We start from the raw sequence: 19,614 nt of genomic DNA, 5'->3' as shown, positions 1-19,614 counted from the left end.
ATGCCAAGCTCAATCATTTGTTTAATATATCTGTTTTTTTTATTTTTTGAACATCAAGTAAATTGTTAAAATGGGTTTGGGAATTTGTGGACAACACACACAATGTCAATATTAAGGTTTCTAGTTTAAAGAATCTCTATGTGCTGACATTTATCGAACTTCTGTGATGTGAGGCGGCTAGCAGACAGTCGGTTTAGCCAGTCTGTCTGCTTCCTAACCTTTCAACAGGCCAGGTCTGTCCAATTGTATATGACATCTATATTATTGTCCAGACACCACTTAGACATCCACCCATTGAGTGATTACTTTGCTATCAACCTTTGACAGTGGAATCAACCCTACAAATTGTTTACAGAGTAAAATAATTGAATATGCTAGTGATCATCTTTGATTAATTTCATTGCAGAAATGTGTTTTTTTTCCCCCAAACTAAAATCACTGGACATGTTTAGTCTCATATCTCAAGAATCAGTGATTTATGTTTGGTGGGAGGTCAGTTTCATATACAAAACACCATTGTTTGTAGTGCTGGTGCCCACATGGATGACGAATCAGAAACTGTGCTGATTGTTAATGTCATTAGTCCAGGCAGATCCACAGATATTGAGGTCTTATCATCCGCCCATGGGACATTAGTACCCAGCAGGAGTGTGTGAGTGGTAGTAACGCACTGTATCTGAGCAGTCATCTGTCCGCTCCATGTCCTCCTCGGACTCCAGTTCTTGTGCACTCTTGCACAGACGGTCCATTTCTTGACATCATCTCTGCCACGCTGCCATTTCTAATCAAAGGAGAAAAGCAATGCAACATTTCCACAAGCAGACCTGCTTGTGCAATAGTTAAATAATCACATTTACCCATTCCATGATTAAAAAATAGATTTTTGAAAGAGAACTCAGAATGCAGTAGCACAAGCAAGGCCATCTGACAAGCACTGTCAAATGAACTGTGTTGAACTGTCAATGAAAATGACTCATCATGCAAAGCCAAGATGCACTCCTTACAAAGGAATTCATCCATTGACATGATGAGGTATTGATTGCATTCAAAAACCCAGCTATAGGGGATTCTCTCTGATTATTTCAGAAGTTTACAGTTTTCTGTGAATAATCTCACACGCTGTGGTGTTGAATGGAGGTGTCTGGGATCTCAAGAAAAAATTAGAGATTTGCATGTGACTCAGTTTCAGCTCTCTTAGAGGAACCCAATATTTTAGATTGATTTTGCTCTTGCAATTTCAAAAATGACTATCTCTTTTTGATGTTATAAATACAGAAAGAAGATCTTTAGGAAGAACATTGACTTTGAAATTGCCTAGTTTTAATGCTTTGTAAATGCTTTTGTAACTAGTGTTACTTAAGACATCAATGAGAATATCACAATGACCTATTTTTAGTGATATTTAAGTTATCAGAAATCAGAATTAGGTTCGGCTCTTGAAATGAATTGGCTACGACCTCTGTTTGAATAGCAAACGCAATATCAAAACATTTATTTTACTATTTCACAGGGATTGTGAAACACACATAAGAAACAATAATAACAATTTCCCCCAAAATAGTCAGTCAGTTAAAAGAAAAGAAAAAAAAATCAGTCCAGTCAAATAGTTCAATGTTCAATTCAGTTGAGTTTCAATTCAGTTCCGATGTGGTTTTTCGAACAAAAGGCCTTGTTTCAAATCACTACCCGGCAGTGTGTGATAACGTTGGAGATCTATTTTCTGTATCTGTCTGTATTCTGTAATCTTATCTGTATGTTGTATCCGAAAATGTGCAGTCCATCCACTTGGTGAGTTGATGGCCACTGGTTACAGTCACACTCCAGAATCACTGAATCGCTGAATCACAGGATCCCTGGCTCGCCGTAGAATCTCTCTCAACAGTGGCAAAATATGCACACTCAAAAAAACCAGTCTGCATACAGCAAATGCAAAACATCAAATTAGTAGCTGTATATGGCTTCATCACTAACATTCAAAATCAATATAACTCAAATTCTATATCACTCGGCTTAAACATGAACACAATGCACTCTGTAACATGTCACCTCAAATATGACTTAGAATACAGTCAGTTAGAATATGTGTGAATAGTGAAAAATGCTTATTTTACAGGTTTAAACAGATCTAATCCAGAAAGTAACTCATTATAATCATATAGCCACGAATAGGAAGGCAAAAGGTGTTACAAACATCCCTTATACTGGCTCAAAACATTAGCCCTTTAGGGTAACCCCGTAGCTAAATAAACATACATGAATTCACGTTACGCCATCTCATCATAAAGCACATATATGCAACAAAATGGCGTTTCAAACAGCAACAGTAGAATAGTGAAGATAAACATATCAATTATCTCCGACTGGTTTTGTATCATTGTCAAAAGACATAACAGGAATAACAAAGTAAAAAAGTGCACATAATATATTATAGTTTCATATTTTTAAATCGACTTAAAGTGAAATGCAAGCAAAAAGTCTCCCTTCTGTTGTACTCACCGAAGATTCTTAAAACAAGGAAAACAAAAGTGTAAACGGCAGTTTACTATAACTAAGACTTCTTTCCGCTTTTACTAGCTAATAACATTGAAAATTATTTATCCTGTGTGTTAAGTGGTCTGCTTCATCTTCATCTCACGATGCACTAGACGAGAGGGTAGGAAAAGGAAAAAAAGATCGCAAATCTTCTTTAGCTGCGCAACATAGAGTGACTCAGACAATAAACATGAAGCAGCGCCATCTAGGGGAATGGAGAATCACAGCAATTACTTCAGCCCTGTACAGTTTATGTGGGCTACATTCTCCCCCCCTGAATGTGCATGCGTCCCTGCATGTATCTATAGCTACTTATATAGTATTCAGTTGGTATGTTTTTAAAGCAGTAAACTTCAGTGTGGGATGCAAGTCCAAAGCTTTTGTAAAAGCCTGGTCAAGACCATTCAACAAGGAGTGCATAACTAGAGTCAAGGGGTTCCCTAACGTCTGGTAAGTCAGCCGGTCAGGCTCTACGCTATGTCTAACTGATCTTCGCACTTCTACGTCTTCTTGTTGTAGGACATTATTCACACTCAAATCTTCAGGTTCATGTTGCTCTGATTGTTCATTTTTGTTTTCCTCTCCTGAAGAAGCCCTAGGTTCAATCTGAGGGATTTCATGCACAACAGTGACAGGTGGGTGAATTGTCACCAGCATTTCTTCTGGATAATCGTAATCAACTTCCTCCTCACTATCATATGATTCCAGCCGTTCTCCCTCTTCAGACACTGGAGTCTGAGCAGGTTGCATGGTGGCTTTGTTTTGCTTATGCCTATTCACTTATGCTTTGATGGATGGAGCCAGGAAGCCACAAGGTAAGAGCAAGTCACGATGCAGTGTCCTTTCAGGGCCATCAGAATGAACAGGTGCTACAACATAAACAGGAGAATCATTTATGTGTTTCACTACTTTGTAAACAGTTCGACTCCAGCGGTCAGCTATCTTGTGTTTGCCCCGCACTCCGACATTCTTAGCGAGAACATGGTCTCCTACTTCCAAGATGGTTTCTCTGACTTTCATGTCATATCTCTGTTTGTTTTTCTGAGCGATTCTTTCACTGTGTTCTACTGCAAGTCGGTAGCTCTCCTACAGATTTTCTTTGAGCCTTTTCACATAATCAGTGTGAGTAGTTCTGCTCTGACCCTCCGGGTGTAATCCGAACGCCACATCAATAGGGAGGTTTGGCTGCCTCCCAAATATTAGCTGGTAAGGAGAAAAGCCTGTTGTGTCATTTCTGGTGCAATTGTATGCGTGCACCAAAGGCTGCACATAGTCACGCCACCTGGCCTAACTTTCTTCTTCTAGAGTCCCAAGCATCTCCAAAAGCGTTCTATTGAACCGTTCCACATGATTGCCACGTGGTTGATAAGGGGTGGTTCTGGTTTTCTTGATCCCCAACAGCAGGCAAAGGTCTTTGATTACAGCAGAATCGAAGTCCCGTCCTTGATCGCTATGTAGATGCTCAGGTATGCCATAGTGAACAAAGAAACTGTTCCACAACATCTTGGCTACTGTCTTGGCAGCATATTTTGTAAAATGGCCAGTTATTACTAGAATGTCCTTTGTCCCACGGCCATCAGGTTCCAAAGACAGGTAATCCATACAGACTAGTTCGAGCGGTCTGCTGGTCCTAATGTTCACAAGACGGGCTGTCCTCTCAGCTTTTGCTTTGCGTCGAATACATCTCTCACAGGTTCTTAACTTCTTATCTACGTCTGTAGACATTTTTGACCAATAAAACCGCGTACGGACAAGGTCGATGGTCCTCTCGAATCCCATGTGTCCAACTGAATCGTGGAGACCTTCTAGAGCTGTTTCACGATACTTTGTGGGAAGAACCAGCTGGAAAAATGGTTCACCACTGTTCATCCTCTTACGGTAAAGGACCGCATTGTTAATGACAAGTTGATCCTGCACTCGAAGCATGAGTTGTACTTCTTTGTCCTCTTTCTGTCTGACACGATAGGAGAGGCGCTTTCCTGTGGTGAGTATGTCCATGATTCTGCTGATTACTGGATCAGCTCCCTGTTCTATAGCCCATTCCAACTGTTAAATTCTGGGAAGGGTGCTGGTTCCTGGAAGCATATCAGCATGAGTGAACTCGGCTGGGATAGCACTTGCATCCATGGCAAGGGATTCAACAATCACAGGTGAGTAATTACTCTCTTCCCCCGTACTGAAAGCTCCATCTAGGTCATGTCTCTGGCATACAGTTTTAATTGCTTCTTTTGGAAAAGTGATATCACTCTGTTCTTTTAAAAACTTTGAGAGGAACTGCAAAACTCTATCGTCTTCAGCTTTGTCACTCACATCTGTCTCATCAAGGTCATGCGGACGCCTGGATAAGCCGTCGGCATCTTGATTTCTCTTGCCGGCCCGATACTGAATGCTGAAGTTGAAGTTTGACAGGGCCGCTAGCCACCGGTGGCCAGCAGCATCTAGTTTGGCGGATGATAAAATATCAAGTCAGGGGGTCGTTGTCAGTGACAACGGTGAACTCGGCTCCATAGAGATAGTCAGAAAATTTGTCAGTTATTGCCCACTTCAGGGCAAGAAATTCCAGTTTATGTGTGGGGTATCTCCGCTCACAGTTTGACAACCCCCTACTGGCATAGGCAATCACTTTCATCTGTCCATCCTGCTGTTGATACAGAGCCGCCCCAAGGCCATGAAGACTAGCATCAGTATGGAGAACGTATGGCAGTTGAGGATTGGCAAAGCCCAAAATTGGGGTAGTTGTTAACTTTCCTATGAGAGCCCTGAATGCTTGTTCTCACTTACCTGTCCATTTTTCAGCAAAGGGTGACTTAAGGTCGGTGCTGGAAAAGGACTTGGCTTTGCATTTCCGCTTTGCCGGAATGTAGCCAGCAGTCAGATCGTTGAGGGGCTTTGCAATTTTTGAAAAGTCCTTGATGAATCTTCTGTAATACCCGGTAAAACCAAGAAAGGACTTAAGCTCTCTAATATTGTTTGGTCGGGGCCAAGTTGTGAGCGCAGAAATCTTTTCAGGGTCAGTTTCTACTCCATTCTCCGAGACAACATGTCCCAAGTACTTTACCGACTTCTTGAAAAAATGACACTTCTCAGGCGAAAACTTGAGCCCAAACTCTTTCAGTCTGTTCAAAACTCACATAAGTCTCTCTTCGTGCTGTTCAAGGGTTTCTGAGAACACAATAAAGTCATCAAGAAAAACAAGAACTTATTTTGGTTCAAGAAGCCCATGCATTTCTCCATGACTCTTTGGAATGTGCTTGGAGCGTTTGTTACCCCTTGCGGCATCCTATTGAACTCCCAAAACCCCATGGGAGTGACGAAGGCTGTTTTAGGCTTATCCTACTCTGCCATTTCCACCTGATAGAAGCCTGACTTCAAGTCCATCACAGAGAACCATCTCGATCCTGTCAGAGCTGTAAAAGTCTCCTCAATATTTGGCAAAGTGTAAATATCTTTGATGGTCTGAGCATTTAATTTTCTGTAATCAACGCATAATCGAATTTTGCCACTCTTCTTTTTTACAATTACAACTGGTGATGCAAATGGACTCTCAGACTCTCTTATGATGCCTGCATCATACAGCTCTTCCAAATGGAGCCGGACAGCTTCGTAATCGGATGGGTGGATGGGTCTCACTCTCTGCTTAAAGGGTGTTGGATCAGAAAGACGGATCTTGTGCTTGACTGCTGTTGTATGTCCATAGTCAAGGTCACCACTCGCAAAGACTTCAGAAATTGAATTCAACCTCTTTGTAATCCTTTCTTTCCACCCTTCGGAGAGTGGAGAGTCACCAAAATCAAAAGTGATGAGGTTTTCTGGAGCCACTGAGTGCAGTGTGTAGCACCCAGTTGCGGTGCTAGCAGAGGGTGACTGTTTACTCTTGGTTAGGTCTTTGCCTGTTAAAGAGGTAAGTGGGGAAACAGATAATGGAACGGTGAGCTCTGCTAAGGCGCAGTGTGCTGGCACTGTAACAATGCGTGGGGTTTCATTCTTGAGCAAAACAGGCACTTTAAAAGATGTCCATTTGGGACTTGACATGACATAACTGCAAAAAGTCAATCCACTTGGTAAGCATGAATGAGATAGTCAATCTACCAATAGGGGAGTGCCAGGAAGACTATTCACGTTCCTCGTATAGCCATCTACTGCAACTTTCTGGCCTGCTGGGATGACTATTGCCTTCTTGTGAAGAAGTTTGACTGTATTCACTTTGTTTTTGCCTTGTGTTTTATTCTTATACAGACAGTGCAGTTGTTGGATGAGAACAGCATACGCACAGTTTTCAGGGACAGGCCCACCAATCTCTTCACTGAACCCTTCATACAAGACTTCCAAAGCATTAGTTCCAATGAGGACAGAGACATGAACAGAGGCACTTGAATCGGGAATGACGAGGGCTAGCGTGCTAACCGTTTTGGGGCTACCCGTGAAAGTCTCTGGAAAGAGTATTTCGATCTCAATATTACCAATATAAGGCACACGCTGGCCTGCTGCCCCCTCTACTTCAATTAGGTTAGCCAAAGGACAAATTGGATGAGAAGCTAAGTGGGAGTCATGGAATGACTTGGAGATTGTGGTCACTTGTGAGCCTGAATCAATAAATACTCATGTTGAATTCCTCCGATGGTGACGTTAACTAATGATCTTGATCCAACTAATCCATTCATGAGATCATCTCTAGTGGGTCCAGTGGAGAAACACTTGGCCTCTAGGGTTTGGCATTTATTTTTAGGACTACTGTCTCGGTCATTGGCTCCGGGACATCCCTCTACCGGAGCCTCGCCCAGTTTAAAGAAGAGCCCTGTCTTGCTTTCCACTCATCCTGCTTTAACTTCAGTTCCTTGTATTTCAAGTCGACTGCATCTTTGTTCATGGGGTTCTCACACATTCTGGCTATGTGGCCATCATCCCCACATCTAAAACAGAACCAGGCCTTTGGCTGTGCTCCAGGTGTAACTTGGGGAGTCGCTTTGTGAACTTGAGCCTCAGCTCGGGGTGGGGGTGGATGTAGGCCAGACTCAAGAACTGCAGCCTCACGCCTTCTCTCTTTTTTGGATTTCTTGGCGTTGAGTTGCATTTGCAGCTCAGCAACTTGTTTCCTCAAGCTTTCAGTCTCAGATATGTACGCTTGTAACACACTGGCATTGTTATCAGTAAGGCAAGAGAAGTTGGCCACCTTTTGGATGTTCACTGAGGATTTTCCTTTGGAGGTCCCCAAATGGCGGCTCATACGGTCGAGTTTGGTAGCTCTCTTGTCCTCTTCAGTTCTCAGCAGCAGTAAGAACTCAGCAAAGTCAAGGGGTTTATCAGTTTTCAGCTCTAGCTGAAGAACAAGGTCGTGGTCCCAACAGCCACGCTTAAACTGCTTCATCAGGTGCCGGTTTATATCAGACAGCCTAACCCCTCCTCTCTTTACTGCAGTGCTCAGCAGCGTTTGCAATCTCTGCAGGTAAGTGGAAGCCTTTTCTCCTGGATCCTGGTTTGTGTTCAGGAATCTAGCAAATATCTCTTCGCCGTCTTCTACCAGGCCAAAAGCAAACTCCAACAGCCTCATGTAGTCTCTGGGATGACCTGATGAACCTAGCTGTCTAACAATATCTGAGGCTGGAGGAAGCAAACTCTCTAATATTCTCCTCCTCTGCGCTTCAACAGAGACATTATCGTGGAACATCAGCTCTACAAGGAGTAGCCAAGTTTCAAAGTCGGCTTCGCCTGGTGGCTTAGGCACTCTGCCAGAGAATGAACGCAACCTCTTGGAATCATTTTGAGACTTTGGTGCATCGTTTTTTATCATATGTTCAACAACAATCCGCCTCACCACTGGTGGATTCAACACTTCCTCATCCAGGTCATCAGCCGAAGTGGGAGCGACCCTTCCCCTAGCTGTTGATTTGGGCTTTATCTTCACTTGCGTGGAAGCATGTGGGGAGGGCTTAGAAATGTCATTTTTCTTCCTGGATCGATGAATGAGGGGCGCTGTTCTGTGGTCAAAGTCAGTGTTGCTACTGGCATCAGAGTCGCTAGAGTCTGTGACTGTCTGTGTGAGTACTTAAATGCTATCAACACGCCATGTCACTACAGTGTCCCTTATATTTTGTATGTCAAAAGGTAACTTGGGCTCAACCAAAGCATAAGCAGCGGCTGATTCAAATTCTACAATGGCATTACATTTATCCTCTTCTTCTGTGGTTGACAGCCTAACTACTTTAGTTACTGTACCATACTTTTTAAGGGTTTCAGGAATATCTTCGTCTTTGTCAGTGTGGGCGACGCCTAACACAACAATGGACCGGTCTGTCTTGATACCGAATTCCTGTTCTACATCCATGTTTACACTGTAAACAGTTTCACTCAATGCAAAAAGTGATAACACCTCCAAAAAAATGGAAATAAGTCACGGAAATGGCAGTACGTATCTAGAACTCTGGAATGTACGTTCAACTGTCTTGGTCGTGCTCAAAACACTCCTGGCTGGCTCGCCACTAACTGTAACTAGCGTTACTTAAGACATCAATGAGAATATCACAATGACCTATTTTTAGTGATAATTAAGTTAGTAGAAATCAGAATTAGGTTCGACTCTTGAAATGAATTGGCTACGACCTCTGTTTGAATAGCAAACGCAATATCAAAACATTTATTTTAATATGCCACAGGGATTGTGAAACATACATAAGAAACAGTAATAACAATATCCCCCAAAATAGTCAGTCAGTTAAAAGAAAAGAAAAAAAAATCAGTCCAGTCAAATAGTTCAATGTTCAACTCAGTTGAGTTTCAATTCAGTTCCGATGTGGTTTGTCGAACAAAAGGCCTTGTTTCAAATCAATACCCGGCAGTGTGTGATAACGTTGGAGATCTCTTAAATCTTATCTGTATGTTGTATCCGAAAATGTGCAGTCCATCCACTTGGTGAATTGATGGCCACTGGTTAGTCACATTCCAGAATCACTGAATCGCTGAATCACAGGATACCTGGCTCGCCGTAGAATCTCTCTCAACAGTGGCAAAATATGGACACACAAAAAAACCAGTCTGCATACAGCAAATGCAAAACATCAAATTAGTAGCTGTATATGGCTTCATCACTAACATTCAAAATCAATATAACTCAAATTCTTTATCACTCGGTTTAAACATGAACACAATGCACTCTGTAACATGTCACCTCAAATATGATTTAGAATACAGTCAGTAAGAATATGTGTGAATAGTGCAAAATGCTTATTTTACAGGTTTAAACAGATCTAATCCAGAAAGTAACTCATTATAATCATATAGCCACGAATAGGAAGGCAAAAGGTGTTACAAATTATACTGGCTCAACACATTAGCCCTTTAGGGAAACCCCGTAGCTAAATAAACATTCATGAATTCACGTTACGCCATCTCATCATAACGCACATATATGCAACAAAATGGCGTTTCAAATAGCAACAATAGAATAGTGAAGATAAACATATCAATTATCTCCGACTGGTTTTGTTTCATTGTCAAAAGACATAACAGGAATAACAAAGTAAGGAAAGGAAAAAAAGATCGCAAATCTTCTTTAGCTGCGCACCATAGAGTGACTCAGACAATAAACATGAAGCAGCGCCATCTAGGGGAATGGAGAATCACAGCAATTACTTCAGCCCTGTACAGTTTATGTGGGCTACACTTTAATAAGTACCCTGCTAACATTCTTGTTACGTGTTACTTGGTCTTGTGTTTCTTGACTTTGTTATATTGACTCTTATTTTGAAGTGTTGTTTATGTTTCTATTGTCTCTTGTGTGTTCTCTTCCTGTGGTTTGTTCCTGTTTACCATTGTTACCATAGTTACCCTTATTGAATATCAGGACAACTGATTAACCACACCTGTGCCTTGTTAACCCTTGTTAGACTGTGTGTATATACCACTGTTTGTTTGTTTTTGTTTGTTGGTTGTTGTCTTTGCATCCAATTGTAAAGCCATTACGTTTCCCATTTGTATTATATTCGTCTTCCTGTTTGGATATATGGTTTCTCATTTGGATTATCTTGCAAAGAATAAATCCTTTCTCCACTTCCCCGCAAAAACATAACAGTCATCAGAACTTTGACTACCATTCTGCAAGGTTCTATCAAAGTTATAAACAAACATTCTTCCAGTAACATTAAATAAATTTTCTTTCAAAGTTATCTCGGTGCATTTACCAGAAGCATTGTAAGTAGATTGTAGAACCACCGATGGTCTCTATACGATCAACTTTGCTCACAATTCTTTTGAGAAACGCACCCTTAGTCTTTAATAATGTTAGCACAAAAATTAATATTTATACGTTGTTCATGGAAAAAAAAATTTCTGACAATTTTCAGTTGTATGTTCATTTAATGGTTGTTTTAGTGTTACTACTTATTTCAGAATGTCCAGAGAAAATTTAAAAGTAGCATTCCCATAATGTTTGCAAAATTATAAAATGGAATGTTCCCGTAATCAACTTTCAGAGAACATTAATGGGAACGATAGCAAAACATTCTTGTTATTATCTGAGTATCAACAGAAAGTAAGGATACATCTAGGACACTTTATAAAAGAGGTGTAATTTGATTATCGAGTACACTTGGTTATCTTTGGATATTTAGCTGAGTAAAAAAAGAGAAAGAAATAAGTTATTATTCTATTAATCATTGCAGTAAGATTCCGGGACTTGTCTCATATCTCAAGAATCAGTGAGCTAAACGCTGGTTTGATAGTGTGAGATTTGTGACTGTTTCCAGTAAAAAAAAAAAGGTACATTTTTTACTTTATCTGTTTTTGATTTTATAAAGTAAGCAATTTCATCCTCGTTATCCACAGGTCTAAAGAACTAATCAAAGAGGCCATTCTTGAAAATGACTTCATGAAGAACCTGGAGCTGTCTCAGATTCAGGAGATTGTGGACTGCATGTACCCTGTGGAGTATGATAAAGAAAGTTGTATCATCAAAGAAGGCGATGTGGGCTCCCTGGTCTATGTCATGGAAGGTAGGTCATGTCCAAGTTTCTTTGCTTTATCCTTATATGTTTACTTTACTGTGTTTTACTACTGTACCAGATGATTTACAGACCAGGCTGAGTATTACTCTGATTTTAACATGTGTTCTTTGCCACAACATTTTGACCATGTAATACACAGTCTTTGCATTGCTTTATTTTGAATCCTGAAAATGTACTGTCCATACATAATTTGAAAAAGACATGTTTTTATTAAATTATTAAACAAAATAAATGTTTAGCATATTATATAGGGTGACTTCATGTAAAATGGAACCACTTTTTGACATTGCTATGACTGTCAAAAAGTGTCCCAGTTTACCTCATTTCACCCCATGAGATGAGACAGCCGGGAACACTTTAAAACAAGTTTTGTTGATATTAGTTAATTAATTAGCTAACATGAACTAACAATGAGCAATATGTTTTTACAGCATTTATTAATCTTTGTTAATGTTGTAGTTAATTTTAGGTACAGTTGTTAAAAATGTGTTCATGCAAATTCACAGTGTTAACTAATGTTAACAGATTGATTACGTATTTGATATGTATTAGTACTGCCAAGGCCAAAAGTATTGGCAGTGAAATACATTTTGTATTTCGCAAAGTTTGCTGCTCCAATATTTGTAGATTATTTTTTTAATTTATGTAGGACTATGTCACTGCCAATACTTTTGACCACGGCTGTAAATGTTGAAATTAACATACACTAAGGTTAAAAAATGCTGTAGAAGTATTTTTGACCTCTGTTGATGAAACATGTCATTAACAATTCAAGAGACACTGTGAATTTGTTCCTCATATCTTTCTTTTTTGGTTGAGTAATGTGAGGAATATTTCACATGTGTCAGCACATGGAGTTCTGGAGGAAAAACTCTCTAGACGATTAAGCAGTTTATAGCTATAGTTTAGGGTTTGGTTTTTGCTCTGTGAGTATTAGTTATCACTTGTAAATTAGATTTTATGAGGATACAGTTTGTAGTAGCTCTCAAATGCCCTCTCCATTTTTATTGTTATTTTTTTTTAAATTAATGACTGTTATAAAAGGAAATACTCCATGTAGTAGCTCATAAATTATTGTTTTTTGTAGCCACAGTAGAAGAAACGGGTTCACAAACCAGACGAGACCTGAAAATGTAAGAGTCGATTCTGTTATTTTGGTTGTTTATAGTTTACAGCCAAACAATATGTGAACAGAACCATGTTTAGCTCTCTGAAAAAGGCTAATGCTGTTTGAACGTTGGTTTAAAACTGAACCTGAAGAGTAATAACTGTAGCCTGATTTAATGCACTTCCAATTTAGCTTTTCATCTCCAGGCGGCCTGGTTGAATGGCAAATTGTATGGTCACCTCGGATCTTTTCACAGACATCATGTAGATTTCTTTCCTCTGTTATCATGTTATATTTCTGAGTGGTCTGTCGCAGGTTCTTATGCGGTTTGTGAACAAACCTCCTTTGTTTTTTCTTGACCACAAACAAAAGTCCTATTAGATGGGTTCAGTCGTTCACATGGTTGGTTTCAGACGCCACAGGGGTTTCTGAATGCATGGCCACCCTCTGTGCTGCTCTGGAAGCATTTAAAAGTTCACTTATGGCCTGTCTGAAAAATAGTCTGACGTTGATTGTGAAGTGCACCTTGTAAAAAAAACAAAAACAAAAAAAACGGTATGGTGCCGAATTGGTCTTCAAGTTGCACTTTGAAAATATTAACCATTATTAAGATGGTTTCTAGCCCTGAAGATGTCTCTTGAGCTGATTTCACAGTGTCTGTTTGGCAACTGATATCATGGACATAAAATAAATCAAACTGAGTTTGCTTTAACAGTATCAAGGGTCATTGGATGTGTTGCAAGAAAAAGATTGCTTCCAAAATGTTCCAGTCACATTAAAAAATTCATCATTAAGTGCTGTAGAATTTTGGCATTTCCAAAAATAGAGTGGAAATATCCTGTGAAGGACTATGAATTGGTATTCATGTGAGGCAGATGTACCATTCTGTTAAGTAGAGCCACTTACTGTGGTGATTTTTCACAGCACTGCACCCATGATCCACTTTTTCCTCTCCAAACTAACCCCTGCCAGTCGCCTAAGGAGACATGCTCTTTACCTCTAAACCTTTCATTCTGCTCCCAGTAATGTGCACTCAGCAGGCGGCTCACCTCATCCTGGTGTATTGTTGTCCCTGTCGAATATGTCTTGCTAGTAGCCTCTGGTGACAGAGATGCTAATTTCCTCAAATTCATTGCCTTGCCCCTGTGTCGGCCCTCTCATTTGATTCCTAACCCCCTAAGACTGGTTGTGGTCCACCTTACTAACGTATTTAGTAAGCGTTTTTAGCATCAATCAAGTGACCTTTATTTTATAGATATATATTTTATAGAAAATAACAGGTTACACTTTATTTGAAAGTGACACAGTTACATTGTACTCAAGTAATATGAATTAACTAGTTAGAGTTTGGTTTAGGGTTAGTTACATTTGAGGACACGCAACAGGAACGAGCGCAATTGACAATGGAATTCGAGGGGACTTACCTACACTGTAAGTTGATGAGTTAATTTATTGATTTATCATGAGTTCATAGAGATTTTTCGATGGGTGTAGATGCTTTTTAGGTCGGGGAGAATCTGTCATCTCTGACCGAGTTTGTTCGTTGGCTTCCATGGCTGCAATATGCTGTGTTTTCCGCCAACGGTCAACCTGTGGTGGCGAAATACTATTGGGTAAATTGGCAAGTGCGGTATTGCACAGACCAAAACAAAAACATTTTAAAGTAAAATAACTGGCAGTAGCATTGTTTTTCAGAGAAACAAGTATGTGAAGAGATTGTTTCTTTGCACTACTACTTGTTGTAGTTCACCTTTCAAAACATTGCTCTGTTTGTTTTTCGCATACCAGCCCGGCGACAGTGGCTTAATCAATGACATGAGTTTGGGCGGGACTCTCTGTCCAATGGTAGGTGGAGAGAATTTTTGTGAAACCTGTTTAAAAACATCAGAATGGCAGAGAGAAACACAGTTCACCTTAACTGGCCAAAACAGTAATCTTCAATAGCTCAACAAAACTACTACTGAATGACTAGAAATGATAATGTATATTCAATTTACACACACCTTAATCTCTAACATCTCTTCATTTTTTATTAATTTGTTGAATTAATTTCAAACAGACGCCTTTGTTTCACAGAATTTTGAGCAATTGCATGTTTAAAGCAACAGGTCACCGGGGTTTTTTTTCGGGAATCAAATGAAGGAATTCAAGGTTATGGACATAATAATCTGACAGCTGTTAATGATAAAACGTTAGAGATTCCTTGTGCTCAGCTTCACATATCAGATACATCTAAATACAATCAGAAATTTAGCTATATTGTCCAAGTATCCTCTGACATATTGAAATTATTGATTTAAATTATTATGTTGTAATGAAATAATTATAAACTGATTTTAAAGCCTTTTTTATCTAATCTGTTCTTTACTCATTCGTTTGGGTTTTAAATTGGTATTGAGGTATTCAGCTAATCGTTGATATATTCCAGTAAGTGCATTAGTATAGTATGTGCTTGAAGTCTGTTATCTCTTTGTTGTAGTGTTTTGTTTCTGTGCTGAAGTAATACAATATGTTTTTGTGCCTGGACATTTGTTTTTACAGTTCTGTGGTGCTTCATGCACGGCATCACTGAAAGATGTGGTGAGCAGGGCATGAAGGCTCTCTGACTGCCCTCTTCCTAGACGTTGACACATAAAGGTCCAGGAGGGAGGGCAGATTGCAGCTGATGAATTTCAGCTTGCTTGGATTCAATGCCATGACAGATCCTTATCAGATGGATGTGGATGATTTGAGGATAGTTTCAGTGATGCCACTGTAGAACTGGGCCATCACTTCCAGTGGCAGGTTGAAGTTCTTGAACTTCTCAGGACTTACTTCCTCTTTAATAGGGATGTTTATATTGAATAGTTGGTGGCTTGCCTGACTTGTAGAATTTTACTACAAGACTGTGATGACACATTTCCACAGTTGCTAACATAAAAAATCTAGCAGTGTTTTATATTTTTATAAATCACTACTTTGTGTTATATTACATTAGCATCAAATTACACAAAACTAGTTAAAACAGCGGCTGAGGGAGTGACAGCGAATATAGCTAAAAAAACAAAAGAACCGGCACACTGCTAACTTGCAATGTTTCAACCACAAGGTCTTCGTCAGGCATACAAGACCTTTTTGGTGAAATGTTGCAAGTTAATATATGTCTCTGGTAGCACGAATAGCAGCGTACTGGTTTTTTTTTTTGTATTTTAGCCAGGTTTCTTTTTGATCGAGAACCTGTCTGAGTGATTATGGGTGTGTGCATGCTACTTTGAATTAATCTTTCTCTCTTCTAACCAACACAACGCAATCTCTCAATATTTATGTTGTAAAGTCATAGAAATGTTATTGTGGATTTTTTCTTTTGCTATTTGGAGCAAATGGGCACGCAAAAAATATCTTTGTTGTAGTTTCCGTTCACCATATAGAACTTTTCCAAACTACGACTACTTCTGCTTTGGAGAACCTTAATAATTCTGATAATTCACCATTTAAAATTTTAATTTAATATATATTTTATATATATATATATATATATATATATATATGGTGTATTGACTGGATCTTTGGTGCTGTGATGAGCCAAAATTCTACTGTCTTCAGATCATTCAGCTATAGATTCTGAATGCACTAGGACACCTGTTGTTTTAATTTCTTCCTATAAACAGATCCGGTGTTGTCGCATATCAGGCCAATCAGCGTCATGTTATCTGCAAATTTGAGGATCTTAACAGAGATTCCTTCGAGGTGCGGTAATTTGTTTAGAGAAGAGAAGTAGGGACAGCAAACTGCCTTCTGTTAATCCAGTACTGGTAGACAGTGTACTTCCTGTCAGTGAGGAAATTTGCATTATTACATCAAACATCGTATCTTCCTGATGTTTCTTTTCTTTGTGTGCAATGTGTGTTTTGGTGATATGCATGTATCTTGGTCTACGTGTAAGCATGGTAGCTTTAGCTTTAAAAGTTAATCCTTTAAGCAGACCCTTTTTGACAATACACAGGAAAGGTTATGATCTTAATACATCTCCAACCTGTGGGTCAATTCTACTGGGGTTAAACATGTAACCTTTGTGCAAGCAGATCATATTAATAACCAAGAACCTCCATGTTTGACATAAACACTCTATGTTTTGGTGACATATATTTATCAAAGCTTTTCCCTAAGGTCTTGCCTTTTTCCTGGTGCTTCTTGAAAAACCCGTAGTGATATGGTGTTTGAAATGCATCCAGACAGGAAAATATATTTAAAATATTTTTGTTATATAATTTAATAATTATAATAATAATAATAGGCTAATAATAACCCCCAAGTTTGGCAGAAACATTATGGGTTTGTTGGCATTCAACTCTGTTTACAACTTGGGTCTCTAGTAGAGATGCCCCGATTGCAATTTTCTAGGCTGATTCCGATTTCCGATTTTTCAAGAGTTTGGCCCGCCGATACCGATTTAAGCCGATTCCAATTACATTTTTTCTAACCACTTTTACAGCAAACACAAATATTTATTTTGTATCTTTTCTTTAAAGCTCCCGTCGGCAACAATTTTTTGATCATATTCAGTGAAATCGACACTATAATCCGACAGAACAACATAAATAAAGTGGTTTTAGAAAAAAGACCGAGCTTCTAACTCCACCTGGAGCGTGTTATTTGTTTTGGAAAAATCCACCCGTCCCGGATCATCGGGTCCAATCAGCGCAGGGGGGTGTGAGATCTGACTGTCAATCACAGGTCGTGCACACGCCACCTCTCGCGCACGTTACAATCACATGCACACGCCTGAAGTTCGCGCAGTAATGAAGAGTGATGGCGGAAAAGATTCCAATTCCTCGGTTAACCTCAAGAGCTAGGAGGTCCAAAACAACACAGGAAAAGAGAACACCTGCTGAAAATAAAGAAGTAAAGAAAGAAAGTGCGTAAATAAACCAGGATCAACATCGGATCCGGCATTTGAAAGGTGGAGAGATTTACGTGATTTAATTGGGTTCAAGCTGGATGCAGAGCTTGCAACATTTCTTCTCCACAGGTAATTGTGCTTTATCAACCAGTTACTTTATTTCTTACGTGTTATAGTAATTCCACAGGTAATTGTGCTTTATCAACCAGTAACTTTATTTCTTAGTGTTATGTTAGTAATCTTAGTATGTTTGCCCTAATGTGTTGGTATGGATAGCTAACGTTAGCACTTGTTGGGCAGGTTCGTTTGTTTGCACTGAAATCCGTGTGAATGTAACGTTAGGTGGATAAACATGTCCAGATGAAGGGATAAAGTTCGGCTTTTAGGAAGAATCAATGCTACTCTCTTTCTTACGAGAGTAAGAACAGTAGTAAAGCTACTGTTATTGTATGTGCTATCTTACTACCTCTGATATATAAGCAGTAGAAAAATGTACAATGACCATGTCTGCCACATACAGCAATAATAGCGTTTCAGACAGACGATGGTGTTTATTTACGTTTAATTGGTGGGTAATCCATTTCGTAACAATCTACTCCAAAATGACAAAACAACAATAACAACATACTTCATGGTGTTGATGGATGCTGATGAGACGGGCACGTTCACAGAAAATCTGGTGCACTGGCACTGACGAGCACGAAGCCACGAACTCGGTGGGAGGGTATTCGTTGATAGTGGGGGAGGGGCATGAGAGTTGTAAACATAAAAAATTTTGCCTAAGTCCACTCAATCTGCTGACTTGCCGACTGGAGCTTTAATAGAACATTTTGCATAGAACATAGAACATTTTTTGAACAAATTAAATAAAATAGAACTATATAAATTATTACTCCTGGTGTAGTGTTATGCAGTGTTATGGTATGGAAGAACCATTTTCACTTCCAATATTCAACAAAAAAATATCTATATTTGTATATAGATATATTTGCTTATTTAGGAAACAAGAAAATAATATATAAATAGCAAATAAAAATAAAATAAATATAGCCTTGCAGTATAAAGATATTTCTCAAAACAAACACACACACACACACACACACACACACACACACACACACACACACACACACACACACACACACACACACACACACACACACACACACACACACACACACACACACACACACACACACAGGCCTATTGCAATTACTTGTAAATCAATGGCAAGTTTTATTTCACAAACAGTTCTTCTCTCATCTGCCACATGTCCTGCCAGGCTGAACAAGCGCTAAGCTTGGGCAAGTGGAGCAAGTGCAGGGAAACGATTGGGAAATAATAAAAACAAGTTTAAATAGGTACATTTTCTATAAATATTTTTGAGTCTTCATTTTCTTTTCTGACATAACCTACTCCAGTTCTTATTAAAACACACCAGACATGCAAATGATGTGCATTTTGGGCACTTTTTGGGTGAAATCATATTTATTTTGTCCAACAAAAGTGTGCTTTCACTTAAATTGAGCACGAGCAGCGCAGCAAAAATAGACTCTGTGCCAAAAGCCCCGCTTCACTGCTGCTCACACGACGCTCCTGCTCGACGCTGACGCGCTGCTCCTGAACACATTCGATCACATGAGCGTCTACACTACGAAAGCAATCTTGTCGAATGCGTTTTCGACTACCTCTGGAAGTGGTCAAAAGTGGACAAGCTCAAACCTTTTAGACCCTATTTAGAACTGTATTTTGTGTCGTCCACATGTGATCCGATTGACCGAAACACATCTTAATACCGGGAAGTCCAGCCTTTTTCTTGGCGCTTCTTTTCATTTGGAGTTTGATTTGCATCCAGACAGAAAAATTCATTAAAACAGATTGTGACAACTATTCCCAGACAGTCAAAGTGTTTAACAGTTGACGAATCAGTTACAATTTAAGTAAACTGTCAATAAAATCACCTCCATGTTGTTTTAGAAGAAGACCAGTGTTTAGCTATCAAGCTTCTTTCAGGGCCGTCATCTGTGGTTTCATGCGTCACACTAAAGCTTTATTAGAATTCAATGATGTTCTGCCAAGTCATACCAATGATGAGTAAT

At 39.4% G+C, this 19,614-nt stretch overlaps 1 protein-coding gene across 2 annotated transcripts in view; it reads left to right on the top strand.

Annotated features, from left to right (window-relative positions):
- The window catches only part of prkg1b (protein kinase cGMP-dependent 1b), a 235,748-nt gene that overhangs the window by 28,746 nt on the left and 187,388 nt on the right, over positions 1 to 19,614 (top strand). For both annotated transcript variants that reach the window (XM_077206124.1, XM_077206123.1), the window contains exon 2: positions 11,350 to 11,516. In XM_077206124.1, the coding sequence (XP_077062239.1) occupies positions 11,350 to 11,516 (167 nt within the window). The remainder of the gene's footprint in view (positions 1 to 11,349; positions 11,517 to 19,614) is intronic.

The sequence above is a fragment of the Siphateles boraxobius genome, unplaced genomic scaffold (assembly GCF_051911475.1).
Source record: "Siphateles boraxobius isolate OS27281-9 unplaced genomic scaffold, OSU_SipBor_1 55, whole genome shotgun sequence".
Taxonomy (NCBI): domain Eukaryota; kingdom Metazoa; phylum Chordata; class Actinopteri; order Cypriniformes; family Leuciscidae; genus Siphateles; species Siphateles boraxobius.
Note: the sequence above shows the minus strand (reverse complement) of the source record. Positions and strands in the feature narration are given on the sequence as shown.